The 17,088-nt window shown below is 36.3% G+C and overlaps 1 protein-coding gene across 2 annotated transcripts in view; it reads right to left on the minus strand.

Moving 5' to 3' along the window:
• The window catches only part of PRKAA2 (protein kinase AMP-activated catalytic subunit alpha 2), a 79,322-nt gene that overhangs the window by 24,211 nt on the left and 38,023 nt on the right, over positions 1-17,088 (minus strand). Inside the window, exons 2-3 of one of the 2 annotated variants that reach the window (NM_001205605.1) lie at positions 13,022-13,163; positions 363-456 (exon numbers count right to left, since the gene is read on the minus strand). In NM_001205605.1, coding sequence (NP_001192534.1) covers positions 363-456; positions 13,022-13,163 — 236 coding nt within the window. The remainder of the gene's footprint in view (positions 1-362; positions 457-13,021; positions 13,164-17,088) is intronic. The other variant, XM_024989604.2, reaches the window with a different exon arrangement.

The following is a 17,088-nucleotide window of genomic DNA, read 5'->3' on the forward strand; positions in this document are numbered from 1 at the left end:
CAAATAATATTACTAAATGTGCACAATGTTTCACAAGTAAAACAATCTAAAATAGAATTTAAGTGAAACTGCTAAGAAAAGGAAATATCTGAAGCTTCAGCATGGTGTTATGGAACTGATTTTGCACTTTGAAAAGCATAGGCTTTTCATGTTGGCAATTAAGTGGAATATATTTCCTAAAATCAGTATGTCATAAATTGCATGTTTTAAGAAAGAAAATACATCTAACACTCTGTATGTTTAGTTAGACATTATTACAGAAACAATCTCACTTTGAAGATATCTTTGTGGTTTGCTATTTCTTACTACTTTCCTCTTTTTTTTGCTTAAGGGTTTATTGTACTAGATAGAATGTTACTCACCCGTCCATGTTTACAGATGTAGTCAAACAATTCACCACCAGACACATATTCCATTACCATAAAAAAATCTGTTGGAGTGCTGATCACCTGGTATCTTTTTTTGTCAATGAAAAATATAATAAAAATATTACTTTAACCAAAATCAGCCTAGCATGTTCATTCCTACTATAAATTGATATTCTAGTGTTTTATAATACTTTAAGATGTCAACAAATTATATAGTGTTATCAAAATAATCACAGAGTTATAAACATGGAGGTTCATAAAACTCAGTTAGGTCCTGGAGCTTACAGACTTCCCTCCAGATCCCACCTTTCATGTTTACAAAATCTAGGAAATCATCCATTCCTTGACAACTAAATTAAGAATTAATTTTTCCATTTAAGCAAAAATGTGTTTGTAGTCTATGGAGATGGACTATGACCAACCTAGATAGCATATTAAAAAGCAGAGATATTACTTTGCAGACAAAGGTTCATCTAGTGAAAGCTATGGTTTTTCCAGTAGTCATGTATGGATGTGAGAATTTGATTATAAGGAAAGCTGAGTGCCAAAGAATTGATGCTTTTGAACTGTGGTGTTGGAGAAGACTCTTGAGAGTCTCCTGGTCAGTAAGGAGATCAAACCAGTCAATCCTAAAGGAAATCAGTCCCGAATATTCATTGGAAGGATTGATGCTGAAGCTCCAATACTTTGGCCACCTGATGCAAAGAACTGACTCATTAGAAAAGACCCTGATGCTGGAAAAGATTGAAGGCAGGAGGAAAAGGGGACGACAGAGGATGAAATGGTTGGATGGGATCACTGACTCAATGGACATGACTTTGAGAAAGCTCTGGGAGTTGGTGATAGACAGGGAAGCCTGGCATGCTGCAGTCCATGGGGTCACAGAGAGTCAGACACGACTGAGTGACTGAACTGAACTATGGAGTTGAGGTGTGTTATATTTAAATAACAGTGGAAAATATTCTTGGAAAGGAAAATGTTATCAACGTGGATACAATCAGAAAAATCTTAAAGTTGACAAATGATCCTGTCTTCAAGATATAAAATGCAAAAAAAGGGAAGGAAGGTATAGATTAAAAGTAAATTAAGAGACATGTTGTATAGACTAGTTTTGATTCTAGTTCAAACAGACCAACTTTAAAAACTATTTGTAAAACAAGAAAAGAAAGTCTGAATGACTGGTTGATAATATTTAACTGTTTAAAATATTAGATGATACTAAACTGTGCTTATTTTATTAAAATACAGTCTTTACCTTCCAAAGTAGATATTGAAGAGATTACAGATTAAAAGGTGACTCAGAGGGTAAAGTATCTGCCTGCAATACAAGAGACTTGGGTTCGATCCCTGGGTCAGGAAGATCGCCTGGTGAAGGGAATGGCTACCCACTCCAGTATTCTTGTCTGAAAAAGTCCATGGACAGAGGAGCCTGGCAGGCTACAGTCCATAGTTCATGGGGTCAAAAAGAGTTGCATACGACTGAGTGACTAACACTTTCACACTTTCACTTTACAGATTAAAAACATACTATTTGGGATTTGCTTCAAAATAATTTGTGGTGGGAGAAGGAGGAGGAAGCAGATAAAATAATACACTGATAACTGCTGAAGTTGAATGATAGACATATAAGGCTTCATCACTTTACTTTTTTTTTGTATGCATTATGAAACTTCCACAAAACAAAATTAAACAGATGTATGTATGTACATATGGTGTGTTTATACATGTGAAAATATATATGTTCTAGGCACTCAAAACTGAGCACATAAAACAATAAAGAATCTTAGCTCTATTTGTCAAAATTTTTCCTAAAAAACTATTACTTCCACATCCACACACAATTATACTAGAGTTTGAAAACTTTAAAAACATGTTAACTATAGTATTAATGTTTTAAATGATGGTCACATCTAACACATATAAATGAACAATTGTTCTACTCTGCTTTGTTTATAAAGGATTAGTTACATCTAGTTGATTATTAGAAATATCTAAATGACACTGAGTTTCTATTGAGAGCTGCTATGTATAGCTGTGTGGTTGTGCATGGCTTGCAGGCACCCAGTGTAAGGCACAAGCAGGGGCTAAGAAGTGGCCCAGATGCCACCCCGCAGGCAGCACACCCTGGCACAACATGTGTCAGAAGCAGGGCAGGCTTCTGGTAATTAGTCCTCCAGATGGGGCACTGTTTATTATTAATGTTCAAAAAAGAAAGTTCTAAATGGTGGTCCTGGTTACTATTCTTCTTTAAAGAGGAAGGAAAAAAATGGCCACGAAATTGGTGACATAACTACATAGTATATATTGTAAGAGAGGACACATCATATATAAATTAATACCTGCAAAAAGTAAAATAGTTAACAACATTGTGAACCAACTATACTTCAATTTAAAAAGAAATAGGAAAAAAAGTAAAATATAAAAGCTATCCTTTTATAGCTTCCACATCTGAAAATGATTACAGATTTTCAGAAGAAATATTTATAATAGCAGTCGCTAGTCTTTGGGATGAAAAAGGTACCCCATTTTCTATAGATTAATGTAACTGGCAAATAAGGTTGAGTCTTCTCAAATGAACTGTGAACAGGGAACTTACCCTGAGAACTCTAGGGGCAAAAAAAGGTTCTAAAGAAGCAATCCTAACAGGCACCAAACTCTAATGGAATAAAATGAACAGTGAACAGCAAGAGCACCCACGCTGTCACCTCACTGCAGGCTGATCTGATTTATCAACAGAAGTCTCAGCCACTTTCATGCTTTGTGCATCTTTGGGTATAAGAAAAAGCAGTGATTCCAATAAATTTAGCTGCTGATTCCTCTGAGTATATCATCGGTTTTCAATAAATATTGTTGGACCCAGAGACTTGATCAGATACCATTTGATTTTTATTTTCTTTCTGAAGACTAGATGGTTGTGCGTGCTTCCAGCCAAAGGTGTATGATGTCTGTCTCTTTTCTGAGATATTAGGAGCCATTACTGATCACAGCATAGATCTTATTAAGTCACAATGAAATTTTAAATGCTGGCCAATTTCCATAGTCTATTAATGAACTATAGTCTATAGGAAATACTCCCTCAAAACCTCCATTGTCTCTGAAGTACAGGCCATCAGGTAACTGCCTGGTACTTTTTCTTGTTATATTCATTAACCAGTCTCCTTATCATCTTCCTGTCATTCTGACTTAATGTCTTTTTTCCCACTACTAAGGTTGTCAATATGCCAGCAAATCTGGAAAACCCAGCAGTGGCCACAGGACTGGAAAAGGTCAGTTTTCATTCCAATCCCTAAGACAGGCAATGCCAAAGAATGCTCAAACTACCACACAATTGCACTCATCTCACACGCTAGTAGAGTAATGCTCAAGATTCTCCAAGCCAGGCTTCAGCAATAGTGAACTGTGAACTTCCAGATGTTCAAGCTGGTTTTAGAAAAGGCAGAGAAACAAGAGATCAAACTGCCAACATCTGCTGGATCATGGAAAAAGCAAGAGAGTCCCAGAGAAACATCTATTTCTGCTTTACTGACTATGCCAAAGCCTTTGACTGTGTGGTTCACCACAAACTGGGAAATTCTTCAAGAGAGGGAATACCAGACCACCTGACCTGCCTCTTGAGAAATCTGTATGCAGGTCAGGAAGCAACAGTTAGAACTGGACATGGAACAACAGACTGGTTCCAAATAGGAAAAGGAGTACGTTAAGGCTGTATATTGTCACTGTGCTTATTTAACTTACATGCTGAGTACATCATGAGAAACGCTGGGCTTTATGAAGCACAAGCTGGAATCAAGATTGCTGGGAGAAATATCAATAACCTCAGATATGCAGATGACACCACCCTTATGGCAGAAAGTGAAGAAGAACTAAAGAGCCTCTTGATGAAAGTGAAAGAGGAGAGTGAAAAAGTTGGCTTTAAGCTCAACATTCAGAAAACTAAGATCATGGCATCCGGTCCCACTGCTTCACGGCAAATAGATGGATAAACAGTGGAAACAGCGGCAGATTTTCTTTTTGGGGGCTCCAAAATCACTGAAGATGGTGATTGCAGCCACAAAATTAAAAGACACTCCTTGGCAGGAAAGTTACGACCAGCCTAGATAGCATATTAAAAAGCAAAGATGTTACTTTGCCAACAAAGGTCCGTCTTGTCAAGGCTATGGTTTTTCTCATAGTCATGTATGGTTGTGAGAGTTGGACTATAAAGAAAGCTGAGCGCTGAAGAATGGATACTTTTGAACTATGGTGTTGCAGAAGACTCGAGAGTCCCTTGGACTGCAAGGAGATCCAACCAGTTCATCCTAAAGGAAATCAGTCTTGAATATTCATTGGAAGGACTGATGCTGAAGCTGAAACTCCAATACTTTGGCCACCTGAGCAATTGCTCATTTTCATTTTCTTTTGCTGATTCCTCCCCTTCTCCCAGACATCTTAACATCATGGTGCCCTAGAGGTCAATTCCTTGAATTCTTATGGAGGGAGAAGTGGATTATGGAATTCACACTCCATACTCACATCCTTGATGCGAAGAGTTGACTCATTTGAGAAGACCTTGATGCTGGGAAAGATTGAAGGTGGGAGGAGAAGGGGATGACAGAGGTTGAGATGGTTGGATGGCATCACTGACTCAATGGACATGCATTTGAGTAAACTCTGGGAGTTGCTGGTGGACAGGGAGGCCTGGTATACTGCAGTCCATGGGGTCACAAAGAATCTGACACTACTGAGTGACTGGACTGAACTGAATGTTGTCATCATTCTGGGTGAACAAGATATGCATGTAGATGATCTGTCCAATACATGCCCTCTAATTTCCTTGACTCCTTTTTCTCATTCTCTTTTCCTCTTCTACACATAGCCACTTACTCCAGGGTCACATACTAAGACTAATTCCTCCGATTATGCACTGGATTCCTTTGTCCCACATACTGAAGAACTTGGTTTCTACAATTAGCTATTCTTTCTCCTGTATCAATCTCTCCCTCTTGACTGTATTGTCCTCTTTGACACACAAGCATTCTATAATATCTTCCATCTTAAAAAACAAATACTGTTTAGATCTCACACTTCCTTCTAGTTACCGCTCCTATGTCTCTCTTCTCTAAAATCCCTGAATGCTGTTGTTACTATCTCCCCTTCTATATCTCAGATTCTTTCCTACAGGTTTTTGTCTTCACTATTCCAACAAATTTCAAAGACACCAGCAACTTCCACCTTGCCAAATCCAATGGTCAATTCTCAGTCTCATCTTACTCAATATTCAACAGTATAAGGAAAAGTTAATAATCTCTCTTTCTTCAAATATGTTTTCCAATTGGCTTCGAGACACCAAAAACTTTCTTGGTTTTCCTCCAACCATTTTAATTGCTCATTTTCATTTTCTTTTGCTGACTCCTCCCCTTCTCCCAGACATCTTAACATCATGGTGACCTAGAGGTCAATTCCTTGAATTCTTATGGAGGAAGAAGTGGATTGTGGAATTCACACTCCACACTCACATCCTTGAGGATCTCATCTAGTCTTTGGGCCTTAAATATCTTAAATACCATCTATATGCTGATGACTTCCAAATTTATCTCTAGTTTACAGCTTTCTCCTCTAACTTCAGACTCACATATCAAATAAACTACTTGCATTTCTACTTGGATAATTAATAAGTATTTCAACTTCAAAAAAAAGAAAAAATCAAATTCTTGATACCTAAAACCCCACTTCAAATCTGTTCATTCTACAATCTTTTCTGTTTCAATTAATGGCAGCTCCACTTTTTTGTTTGTCCACACCAGCAAACCTTGGAGTCATCCTTGATTTCTCTCCTCTAACAACCTACTGTGCTGTGTTTAATCACTCAGTCGTGTCTGACTCTTTGTGACCCCATGGACTGTAGCTTGCCAGGCTTTTCTGTCCAAGGGATTCCCCACACAAGAATACTGGAGTGGGTTGCCATTCCCTTCTCCAGGGGATCTTCCCAACCCAGGGATCGAACCCAAGTCTCCTGCATTGCAGGCAGATTCTTTACCATCTGAGCTACCTAGAGAAGCCCACAACCTACATCTGTCAGCAAATCCTGTTCTCTACCTTGAAAATATATATAAAATATGCTTACTTCTCAATACTCTCCACACTATGTTCTAATCCAGGCCACCATCTCTTTCACTCAGAATACTGCAACTGACCCCTAATCTGATTTATCTGCTTCAACATAAGTCAGATAATATCACACCTCTGGTCAAAACTTTCCAGTGGCTTTCCTTTACTCAGAGTTAAAAACCAAAGCTCTTACAATGGTCTGGTATACCCTCATCCAATCTGGCTCCCCTCTGTGTCTCTGACTACACCTCTTACTCCATTTCCCCCAGATCACTCTGCTCCCATGATCTACCACCTGTAGCAATTTCCACCTCATAGCCTTTGTATGTGCAGCTTTCGCCATCTGTTATTTCCTCCCTCCAAAATATCTGCATGCATATTTCCTCACCTCTTTACTATCTAACATATAACATATTTTACTAATATAGGATTTATTGTCTATCTCTTCAATGCCACAAGCACACAAGCACACACACACACAAATATAAGCTCCATAATAGTAAAGATTTTGTTGTTGACTTCTATTTGTTTGCTGATGTATCCCCAGTGCTATCTGTTGCATGAATGTATCAACAAGCTAACTTTCTGGCCTTATTTTCCTCCATGTCCCTATACAACAGTCTGTGTGTTAGACAAATCAAACTACTTGTTCCCACCATACCACGTTCCTTACACTTTCATTCTTTTGCTTTGTTGTTTTTCTAGAACCATCAGGACCTTGTTCATATGTCACTTCTTTATACACAGAGTAACCACTGAACACCTACTAGGTGCTGAGGAGATAAAGATGATACTGACGGCACCAATCTTCACTATCACTTAGATAACTAATGGGATGCTCAACTTAACACAGCCAAGGCAGATCATTAACATTCACTTGTACCCCCAACATGGTTCTCCTCTAGTCTTCCTATTTCAGAAAATGGTACCATCAACACCTAACTGTTCAAGTCAAAACCCCAAATTCCAGTTGCTTAGGCAAAAGAGAAGATTCCTCATTCCCTTTCTTTTCCTCAGTACTTTATTAGTTTTACCTCTAAAATATACATTGAATTGACAGGTTTATCTCCAGCTAGACCAGTGCCATCAAACAGAACTTTCTATAGTGATGGAAATATTTTATTATACTTTCCAATATGATAGTCACTAGCCACATGTGGCTATTAAAACACCTGAAATGTGGCTAATATGACCAGAGAACCAAAACTTTTAATTTAATTAAAATTTATGCCACATATGGCTAGTGGCTACTGTATTGGACAGCACTAATCTACACTACCATTTTGGCTAAACCCATCATTAATCTCCCAGCTGGACCATAGCAACAGCTTCCTAACTGGCTGGTCTCTCTGCTTCTACTTCTGTCTCTGTACCCATTCGACACTATGGCCGTGTCACTCCTCCAACTTTCTCACTCCCTCAACTTCTTGAACAAAATCCAAACCTCTCAGCAAAGTCTTCAAGATCCTATGATATGTGGTCCATGTCTACTCTCTGACCTCATGAACTACCTCTCTTCCCATCACTCACTCCATTCTCGACATTATAGATTATAGTCATCTTCTTTTTCCTACAATACTCAATCTTTCTTTCATCCCTCTGAGGTTGCTTTACAAATACTGTCCCCAGGTTTTCAAATGGCTAGATCTTTATAATCCTTAAGCCTTATCTCTGCTCAATGAGGCTTTCCTAACAGCCTAATCTAAATTAGCACCTCCTCCTTCCTCATCACACCCAAGGACAGCACCATGTTTCACTCTCCATATAGCACTTATCAATGCCTAAGATAGTCTGGTTAATTTGTTTACTTACTATTTCGAGCTGCTAGATAAGGCCAGCCATAAACATCACAAGTGCAGAGAGAGACCCTGTCTTTTACTACTGTACCCCCAAAGCCTTAGAACAGTGCCTATCAGATACTAGGTACCTGATAAAAATTGGCTGAATAAAAGATGAAAACAAATATTGTTTTTGCACCTAAAGAATTCAATCTTGTGGAGATACTAAAAAGAAAATGAGCAATTACAATGTAATGTCCAGGGCTTTGGAAAAGCTGAAATTCTGGGTGCTCTAGGAACAGAGAGGATGAAACTTGACCCATTGTATTACGGCTAGGGCAAAGTAGTTTTTCTAGAGGTAACTGCATTTAAAAGCTTGTATTTAAAGGACAAGTTGGAATTGGAAGCCTAGAGGAAGGGAGATATAGGTAAAGTTTTCCAAGCAAAAGCAACACTTGAAATACAACAAGTAAGAAAATGGTAACAATAAGAGCAGAGAGAAATGGGCAGATTTAGGAGACACTGGAAAAAAAGTAGCAGAACTTAATGATCAATTGTATGTAAGGGGTAAGGGAAGAGGAATTAAATATGATCCTCAAGTTTTAGGCTTTGGAAATTGTATGAGTGGTATTTTCATTCATGCACACAAATTTATTTCATTCATGCACACAAACATATATATAAACTAAGTTGAATTATATACATATATAAACTAAGCTGAATAAACTAATACGAATTTTTCATATGCATATATATGAAAAAATTCAACTTAGTTTCAAATGGCTCTTTGATTTCAGAATGGAAAACACTCAATAAATAGTTCAATGAATGGGTTCAGAATTCAGCAGAAACATAGATTTGTAAATTTTTAAGATAGAGATGACAAATCACACCATGGTGGCAGATGAGGTCACCCAAAAAGGATTCACTAAGATTACACTAGCTCAGAATGCTGAAGTATATCAGTATCTAATGGTCAGGCAGATAATGAAGGGCCCATAAAAGAAAGCTTCAAGAAAAGGCAAGAATGTAAAAAGAAAATCAGAAAACCGTGGTGCCATAGAAATCTAGGGACTACAACATTTTCAGGTGGTGCTCATGAAAAATGTTAAAAGCTGTCCATGAGGTGGATAAGATAAAGATATTTAAAAGTTGGTAGGCAAAAACCATCTTTGCCAAATTATAAAGTGTCGATCCTTTGACCAGTTAAAGTGAAATTTCCCTAAGAACCATGGGGAAATGAAAAACCAGGACAAAAATCAATTCAACAAATTCTAGTTGATGGGAAGGTTGGAGTTTCCTTTCAATCCTGTTTATTCCTTTTAATTTTCTCCCCATGGGTTTTTTTCATTTTGAGTTAATAGAGAAATTATGCAACATACAACCTTCATTTTCAGTATTTAGTTTTCAAACTTTCTTGCTTATTCTAGAAGTCCATTCTGTAGCAAGGAAACTATTTTTGGCTCACTTGCGTAGTTCAAGATTGCAGAAAACAAACAAAACCACTGAAAGGATCAGGTCTCTCTCCCTGTTTAAATCACTAACACTGTTAGAAGGCTGTGTCAGCAAGTTTATTCTGAAGCAAGAATACATGAGTGCCTTTTTAAAACCAAAAAATCAAATTCACAATTAAAAGGCAACATGGTTAAATGGACTAAGCTTAGGCTGGTAGCCAGAAACTTTAAACATTAAATTCACCTCTGTCAGTTACCTTCTGACCAATCCTGAGAACATCCTAGTACTCCTTCACAAAACAGAACATAATGAAATAATTCTGAAACAGAATGGGGTAAATAGTCAAACCAAAGTCAGACAACTATAAATAGTTATAGAAATGGAAGCAAGAAAACACTAGTAGCTATAACATCAAAAAAAAAAAAAAAAGCTTTTAAGTCCTTTTAACAATTGCAACTGCTTACTGACAAAATGATTTATTTATAGGAACAAAATAGCAACTAGAACTCATGCTCTAAAAGAACAAAGTTTCCTTGGCCTCTTTCAGGGTTTGCATTATATAAGTGATAAGGTCAAGAAAGGAAGAATACAGAGATCTCTCCTTTCTCCACTCTCACTTTGGCATGTGACAATTTTAGCCTGGCTTAGCAGCTTTCCCCTCTTATAGGAAGTGACCACTCAGGAAGGAAGAGCAAAGAGATTTATCTTAGAAGCTAAATTCATCCACTCAGTTATTCATTAGCTTGAATAAAATAATTATTAACATGGAATTGAAGTCAGACATGAACTGGTTCAGTTAACTGAAAATCATTTGGAATCATGAGAGGAGTGAAATCACTGACCCTGCTTCTGGGTCAATGCACTTCAACCAGCAGGCACTGTAACAAGGAGAACACAATAATTCTCAAACAGCACCATGAAGTATCCCCATTTTAAAGTTAAGGAAACAAAGAGTAGAAGAGTGAATCATAGGTGATATTTTAATTCCTGTGATATCTTTAAAAACCTGTATATACAAATTTTGGATCATCTAGATCACAGGTCTTAGATAATATAACCTTAAAATCAAGTACAGCCATGCAATTTCAGGGACCTCATTTCTTATTTATGCTTATGATCAAGTGAACTTCAAATGAAAATCAAACGACACTGAAGCTTATTGTTAGAACCAAGTCTTCATCATAATGATGAGAGAACTGAGTCATCACAGGTCATCCAATGGCACACCAAACCCCCACAAAAGCCTCCTCTGAACAGTTAGTGGCATATTTATGCTGTTAGTAAGATACACTGAGGGGGCTCCCTCATTTAACATACCAATTTGCACTGGTTCCCTAGCAATAAATACATCTAGTTATAGAAAAGACTAAATGCGTGTCCCAAATCCTAGCAATAACTGGATCAGCCATTCACTTAAAGATTTCAAGAATGCTACTCTATTGGTTTTCTATTGCTGCCATACTAAGAACTTAGTGTGCTTAAAACAACACAAATGTGTTCTGTATTATGTTACAGTTTTAAAGGGAAAAGTCTGATACATGCCTCTCTGGGCTAAAAATCAAGGCACAGCAGGGCTTCATTGCATTCTGGGGGCACTAGGGGAAATCTATTTCATCATATTTAGAAATCACCTGCCTTCCGTGGGCTCATGGCCCCCTTCCTTCACCTTCAAAGCCAGGCACAGCCAGTTGAATCCTTTTCATATTTCTTCTCTCTGACCTTGCTTCCATCTCAAATCTTTTTCTCTGGCTTATGATTCCCTTGTCCACTTTTAAGGACCGCTGAATTACCCTGGAACCACCAAGATAACCAAGGAAAATCTTTCTATTTTGTCAGCTGATTAGCAACCTTAAATCCATTCATAACCTTAATTCTCCTTTGCCATATAATATAACACACTCACTGGAGATTAGGACATCTTCCCTTTTTTTGGGTGGCGGGGGGTGTCGGCGGGGGCACTATTGTCTACCACAGCTGTTATGCAACCTTGTTATGGGTAAACAAAGTGCCTCTACAGGGTTATCAGATTGTTTCTCATCAACACTGATACCTAAAGACAGCTCACTAAAAAAGTTTAGACTAAATATAACCTCTGACTATGATGCTGGGAGGGATTGGGGGCAGGAGGAGAAGGGGACGACAGAGGATGAGATGGCTGGATGGCATCACCGACTCGATAGACATGAGTTTGAGTCAACTCTGGGAGTTGGTGATGGACAGGGAGGCCTGGTGTGCTGCGATTCATAGGGTCGCAAAGAGTCGGACACAACCGAGCGACTGAACTGAACTGAACTGAACTGATAACTAACTAGCAAAGTCTCAAAGATATTAATACTGCTTTTCTCAGTTTTTTCAGTCCTGGAATAGAGGTTAATAGCATGGCATCTGAAATCAGATATGAAGTTAACAACTAGCTCTGCAACTTACTAGCTATTTGACCTTGGTCAAGTTGCTGATACTCTTTAAACATGTGATTTTCTTATCTGTATAATGAAGATAATAATATCCCTTATACACTTATTGAGAGGATGAAGTGAAATTATATATGTAAAATGCTCAATACAGTTTCTAGCCATTATCAGTTACTCAGTAAGATTAATATTTACTTTATTAAACTCTGTCCAAGCTTTAAGATAAAAAATAAAGACAGTCTTCAGTGTTTTAGCATATTACATTTTCACAATTAATATTAAACACATCTTCAGTCTAATGTTCTCCCAACTGAGCTATTTCAGCCACTTTAAACACAACTTCAAATGATGTAAAAGAATGCTGCTGCATACTTAATGTCTAAATTTTCTATGGGTCTAGATGATGTTAAATTAATTATCTTTCAAATTAATTACTTATTTATTAAACTCTTAATTTATTATCTTCTAAGTTTGTAACTTGCTTTATCCAAAAAAAAAAAAAATTAATTTGCCTTCCTAAGGACTTTACTATCAGTAATTAAAGTAATGATGGCAGTTTTGCAAATAATATAATGGCAGATAATCTTTAACAGTTACTTTCTACCTTTTCCAAAAAGAAAATACCCTGTTCATTAAAAGTGACTAGAAAACAATTATAAAATAAATCTAGAAATAGCAAAGTCCTAAATTACCTTCAACATGAATACTAGAGATAAGAGTCAATTTACAATTAGACTTTTAATTCTAAACCAGAAGCATGCAAAAAAGGATAATGAGGTTAAATGAATTACATTTGTTAAATATAAATATGAAAAACTGTATATTTATAAAAAGTTTAACTAAAAATAGATAATTATTTATAAATTCAAATATGATATTTTGAGACAGTTTCTCTCATGTAATCAGGTGCAGAAGTACTTACAGTTTGATAATATGAGGATGACGAAAGAGTTTTAGATTTTGAATTTCTCGTTTTATTTTTCCAACAACATCTAAACTGCGAATCTTCTGTCTATTTAAAATTTTAACTGCAACTTTATGGCCTGTCAATTGATGCTCTCCAACTAGAGAAAAGAAAAAGGAAAATAACTTTGCCATCATAGCAATGTAATCATTTATCCATGCTTCCTTCCTCTGTAACCCCAAATTTTTTTCCTCATATTTACCACTTTAATATCACTTATTGTATAGAACAGAAAATAACCTCTTTTCATGTCTGTCTACTCTACTGGAGTATGTGCTCCTGAAGGACAGAAACTGTATCTTATCTTCTCTGTATCCTCAGCACCCAGCACAGAGATGTTAATTAAGTATCTGTGGAAAGGATTACTGAATTCCATTTTCATACCTAAAACTATTGGTATGAATTTGAAACATCTTTTGGATAGAATAGAATTACTATGTTTTGTCCCTCTCTTCCTCTTCTCTGGTCAATTCAATCACTTGTATTATGAAAGAATAAATAATTGCTATAATAAATTAAAACTCATAACTAGTTTCAGTACCATTTCATCAGAAAATTCACATGTAGCCCTTTTTCACCTTTTCTACAAAGGTTTCTTGTTTTCCCACATTCGATGGAATCTCTTTCTTTCAAACCTTCACAGTATACTGACAAAGTTCATGTTCCTTCATCATTTTTAGGCTGTTATATATATTTGTGTTCTTGAAAAATCATATGGTAAGAGCTACCAGCTCTTACCCTCCTCAAATAAGACAGTCAGTATTCATCTGAGTCTGCCAGGAAGTGTCTAGCACAGTATTTTGCACATACTAGATGTATCACACTTCTTTATTTCAAACTATCTTACAAAGGTGTAAAAACTAAAAGAGCATAGTCTTGGCATAAAACCAGACACAGAGATCAATGGAACAGAATAGACAGCCCAAAAATTAGCTCATGCATAATTAAGGTCAATTAATTTATGACAAATGACTCAAAAACATACAATGGGGAAGGGATAATCTCTTCAATAAATGGCACTAGGAATATTGGATAGCCACATAAAAAAGAATGAAAATAGACCCCATTTCATACATTATACAAAAATCAACTCAAAATGGATTAAAAACAAATTTAAAACAAAACAAAAAAACCCATAAACCTTCCAGAGAAAAACCTAAGAGGTAATCTCCTAGAATTGACCTTAGCAATAATTTTTTGAACTTGATAACAAAAGCAAAGGCAACAAAAGCAAATATAAATGAGTAGGATTAAATCAAACTAAAAAGTCTCTTCATGGCAAAAGAAATCATCAACAAAATGAAAAGGCAACCTACCAAATGGAAGAAAATATTTGCAAATTACACATCTGATAAGGGGTTAATATCCAAATTATGTAAATTATCTAACAATTTAATAGCAAAGAAACCAATCTGATTTGAAAAATGAATAAAGAAATTAAATAAACTTTTTGCCAAACAAAGTATACAAATGGCCAAATACACAAAATCTTCAGGTAATCATCAGGTAAATCATGACTAATTATCAAGTAAATGCAAATCAAACCTACAATGAGTTATCACCTCACATTTGTCAGAATAGCTGTCATTAAAACTGAAGAGACAACAATGTTGATGAAGATGTGGAGAAAGGGGAACCCTTGTGCACTGATGGCAGAAATGTACATTGGTGTAACCACTATGTAAAACAGTAGAGAGGTTCCTGAAAAGTTAAAAAGAACTATATAATGATTCTGCACCCCCTTGTAGATATTAGAAGGAAATAAAAATTGGATATCAAAGAAGTATCTACACTACCATGTTCATCACAGCATTATTCACAAAAGCAAAGATATGAAAACTACCTAAGTGTCCATCAACAAATGAATGAATGGATAAAGAAGAATGGTCTGCATATTTTCTCCTCTCACCACACACACACCAGCACCACCACCTACAGGAGCTCCAGGGACAAGCACAAGCCATCACTACCATCCTGGACTCTCAGGAGTCCCAGAAGGAGAAGAGAGAGAGAAAGGGCCTGAGAAAATATTTGACGCTATTACAGACAAAACCTTCCCTAACCTGAGAAAAGAAACACTCACTTAAATCCAAGAAGCACAAAGAGTCCCCTATAAGATAAACTCAAGGAGGAACCTGCTGAGACATGTATTAATCAAACTGACAAGAATTAAAGACAAACAAAAAATATTAAAAATAATAAGGGAAAAGCAAAAAATAATGTATAAGAGAATCCCTATAAAGTTATAAGCTGATTTTTCAGCAGCAACTCTGCAGGCTGAAGAGAGTACTACAATATATTCAAAGTGCAGATGGGGAAAAACCTAAAACCGAAAATACTCTACCCTTCAAGGCTATAGTTCAGATTTGACAGAGAAATCAACAGATTTTACAAATAAGCAAAAATTAAAAAGAGACTTCAGCTCTGTGAAAAATACCATTGGTAGCTTGATAGGGATTGCATTGAATCTATAGATTGCTTTGGGTAGTATACTCATTTTCACTATATTGATTCTTCCAATCCATGAACATGGTATATTTCTCCATCTATTAGTGTCCTCTTTGATTTCTTTCACCACTGTTTTATAGTTTTCTATATATCAGTCTTTAGTTTCTTTAGGTAGATATATTCCTAAGTATTTTATTCTTTTCATTGCAATGGTGAATGGAATTGTTTCTTTAATTTCTCTATTTTCTCATTATTAGTGTATAGGAATGCAAGGGATTTCTGTGTGTTGATTTTATATCCTGAAACTTTACTATATTCATTGATTAGTTCTAGTAATTTTCTGGTGGAGTCTTTAGGGTTTTCTATGTAGAGGATCATGTCATCTGCAAACAGTGAGAGTTTTACTTCTTTTCCAATTTGGATTCCTTTTATTTCTTTTTCTGCTCTGATTGCTGTGGCCAAAACTTCTAAAACTATGTTGAACAGTAGTGGTGAGAGTGGGCACCCTTGTCTTGTTCCTGACTTTAGGGGAAATGCTTTTAATTTTTCACCATTTAGGATAATGTTTGCTGTGGGTTTGTCATATATAGCTTTTATTATCTTAAAGTATGTTACTTCTATTCCTGCTTTCTGGAGAGTTTTTATCATAAATGGATGTTGAATTTTGTCAAAGGCTTTCTCTGCATCTATTGAGATAACATATGGCTTTTATTTTTCAATTTGTTAATGTGGTGTATTACATTGATTGACTTGCGGATATTGAAGAATCCTTGCATCCCTGGGATAAAGCCTACTTGGTCATGGTGTATGATCTTTTTAATGTGTTGTTGGATTCTGATTGCTAGAATTTTGTTAAGGATTTTTGCATCTATGTTCATCAGTGATATTGGCCTGTAGTTTTCTTTTTTTGTGGGATCTTTGTCAGGTTTTGGTATTAGGGTGATGGTGGCCTCATAGAATGAGTTTGGAAGTTTACCTTCCTCTGCAATTTTCTGGAAGAGTTCGAGTAGGATAGGTGTTAGCGCTTCTTTAAATTTTTGGTAGAATTCAGCTGTGAAGCCGTCTGGACCTGGGCTTTTGTTTGCTGGAAGATTTCTGATTACAGTTTCAATTTCCGTGCTTGTGATGGGTCTGTTAAGATTTTCTATTTCTTCCTGGTTCAGTTTTGGAAAGTTGTACTTTTCTAAGAATTTGTCCATTTCTTCCACATTGTCCATTTTATTGGCATATAATTGCTGATAGTAGTAGTAGTCGTAGTAGTAGTAGTAGTCTCTTATGATCCTTTGTATTTCTGTGTAGTCTGTTGTGATCTCTCCATTTTCATTTCTAATTTTATTGATTGATTTTTCTCCCTTTGTTTCTTGATGAGTCTGGCTAATGGTTTGTCAATTTTATTTATCCTTTCAAAGAACCAGTTTTTGGGTTTGTTGATTTTTGCTATGGTCTCTTTTGTTTCTTTTGCATTTATTTCTGCCCTAATTTTTAAGATTTCTGTCCTTCTACTAACCCTGGGGTTCTTCATTTCTTCCTTTTCTAGTTGCTTTAGGTGTAGGGTTAGGTTATTTATTTGACTTTTT

This window comes from Bos taurus, chromosome 3 (genome assembly GCF_002263795.3).
Source record: "Bos taurus isolate L1 Dominette 01449 registration number 42190680 breed Hereford chromosome 3, ARS-UCD2.0, whole genome shotgun sequence".
Taxonomy (NCBI): domain Eukaryota; kingdom Metazoa; phylum Chordata; class Mammalia; order Artiodactyla; family Bovidae; genus Bos; species Bos taurus.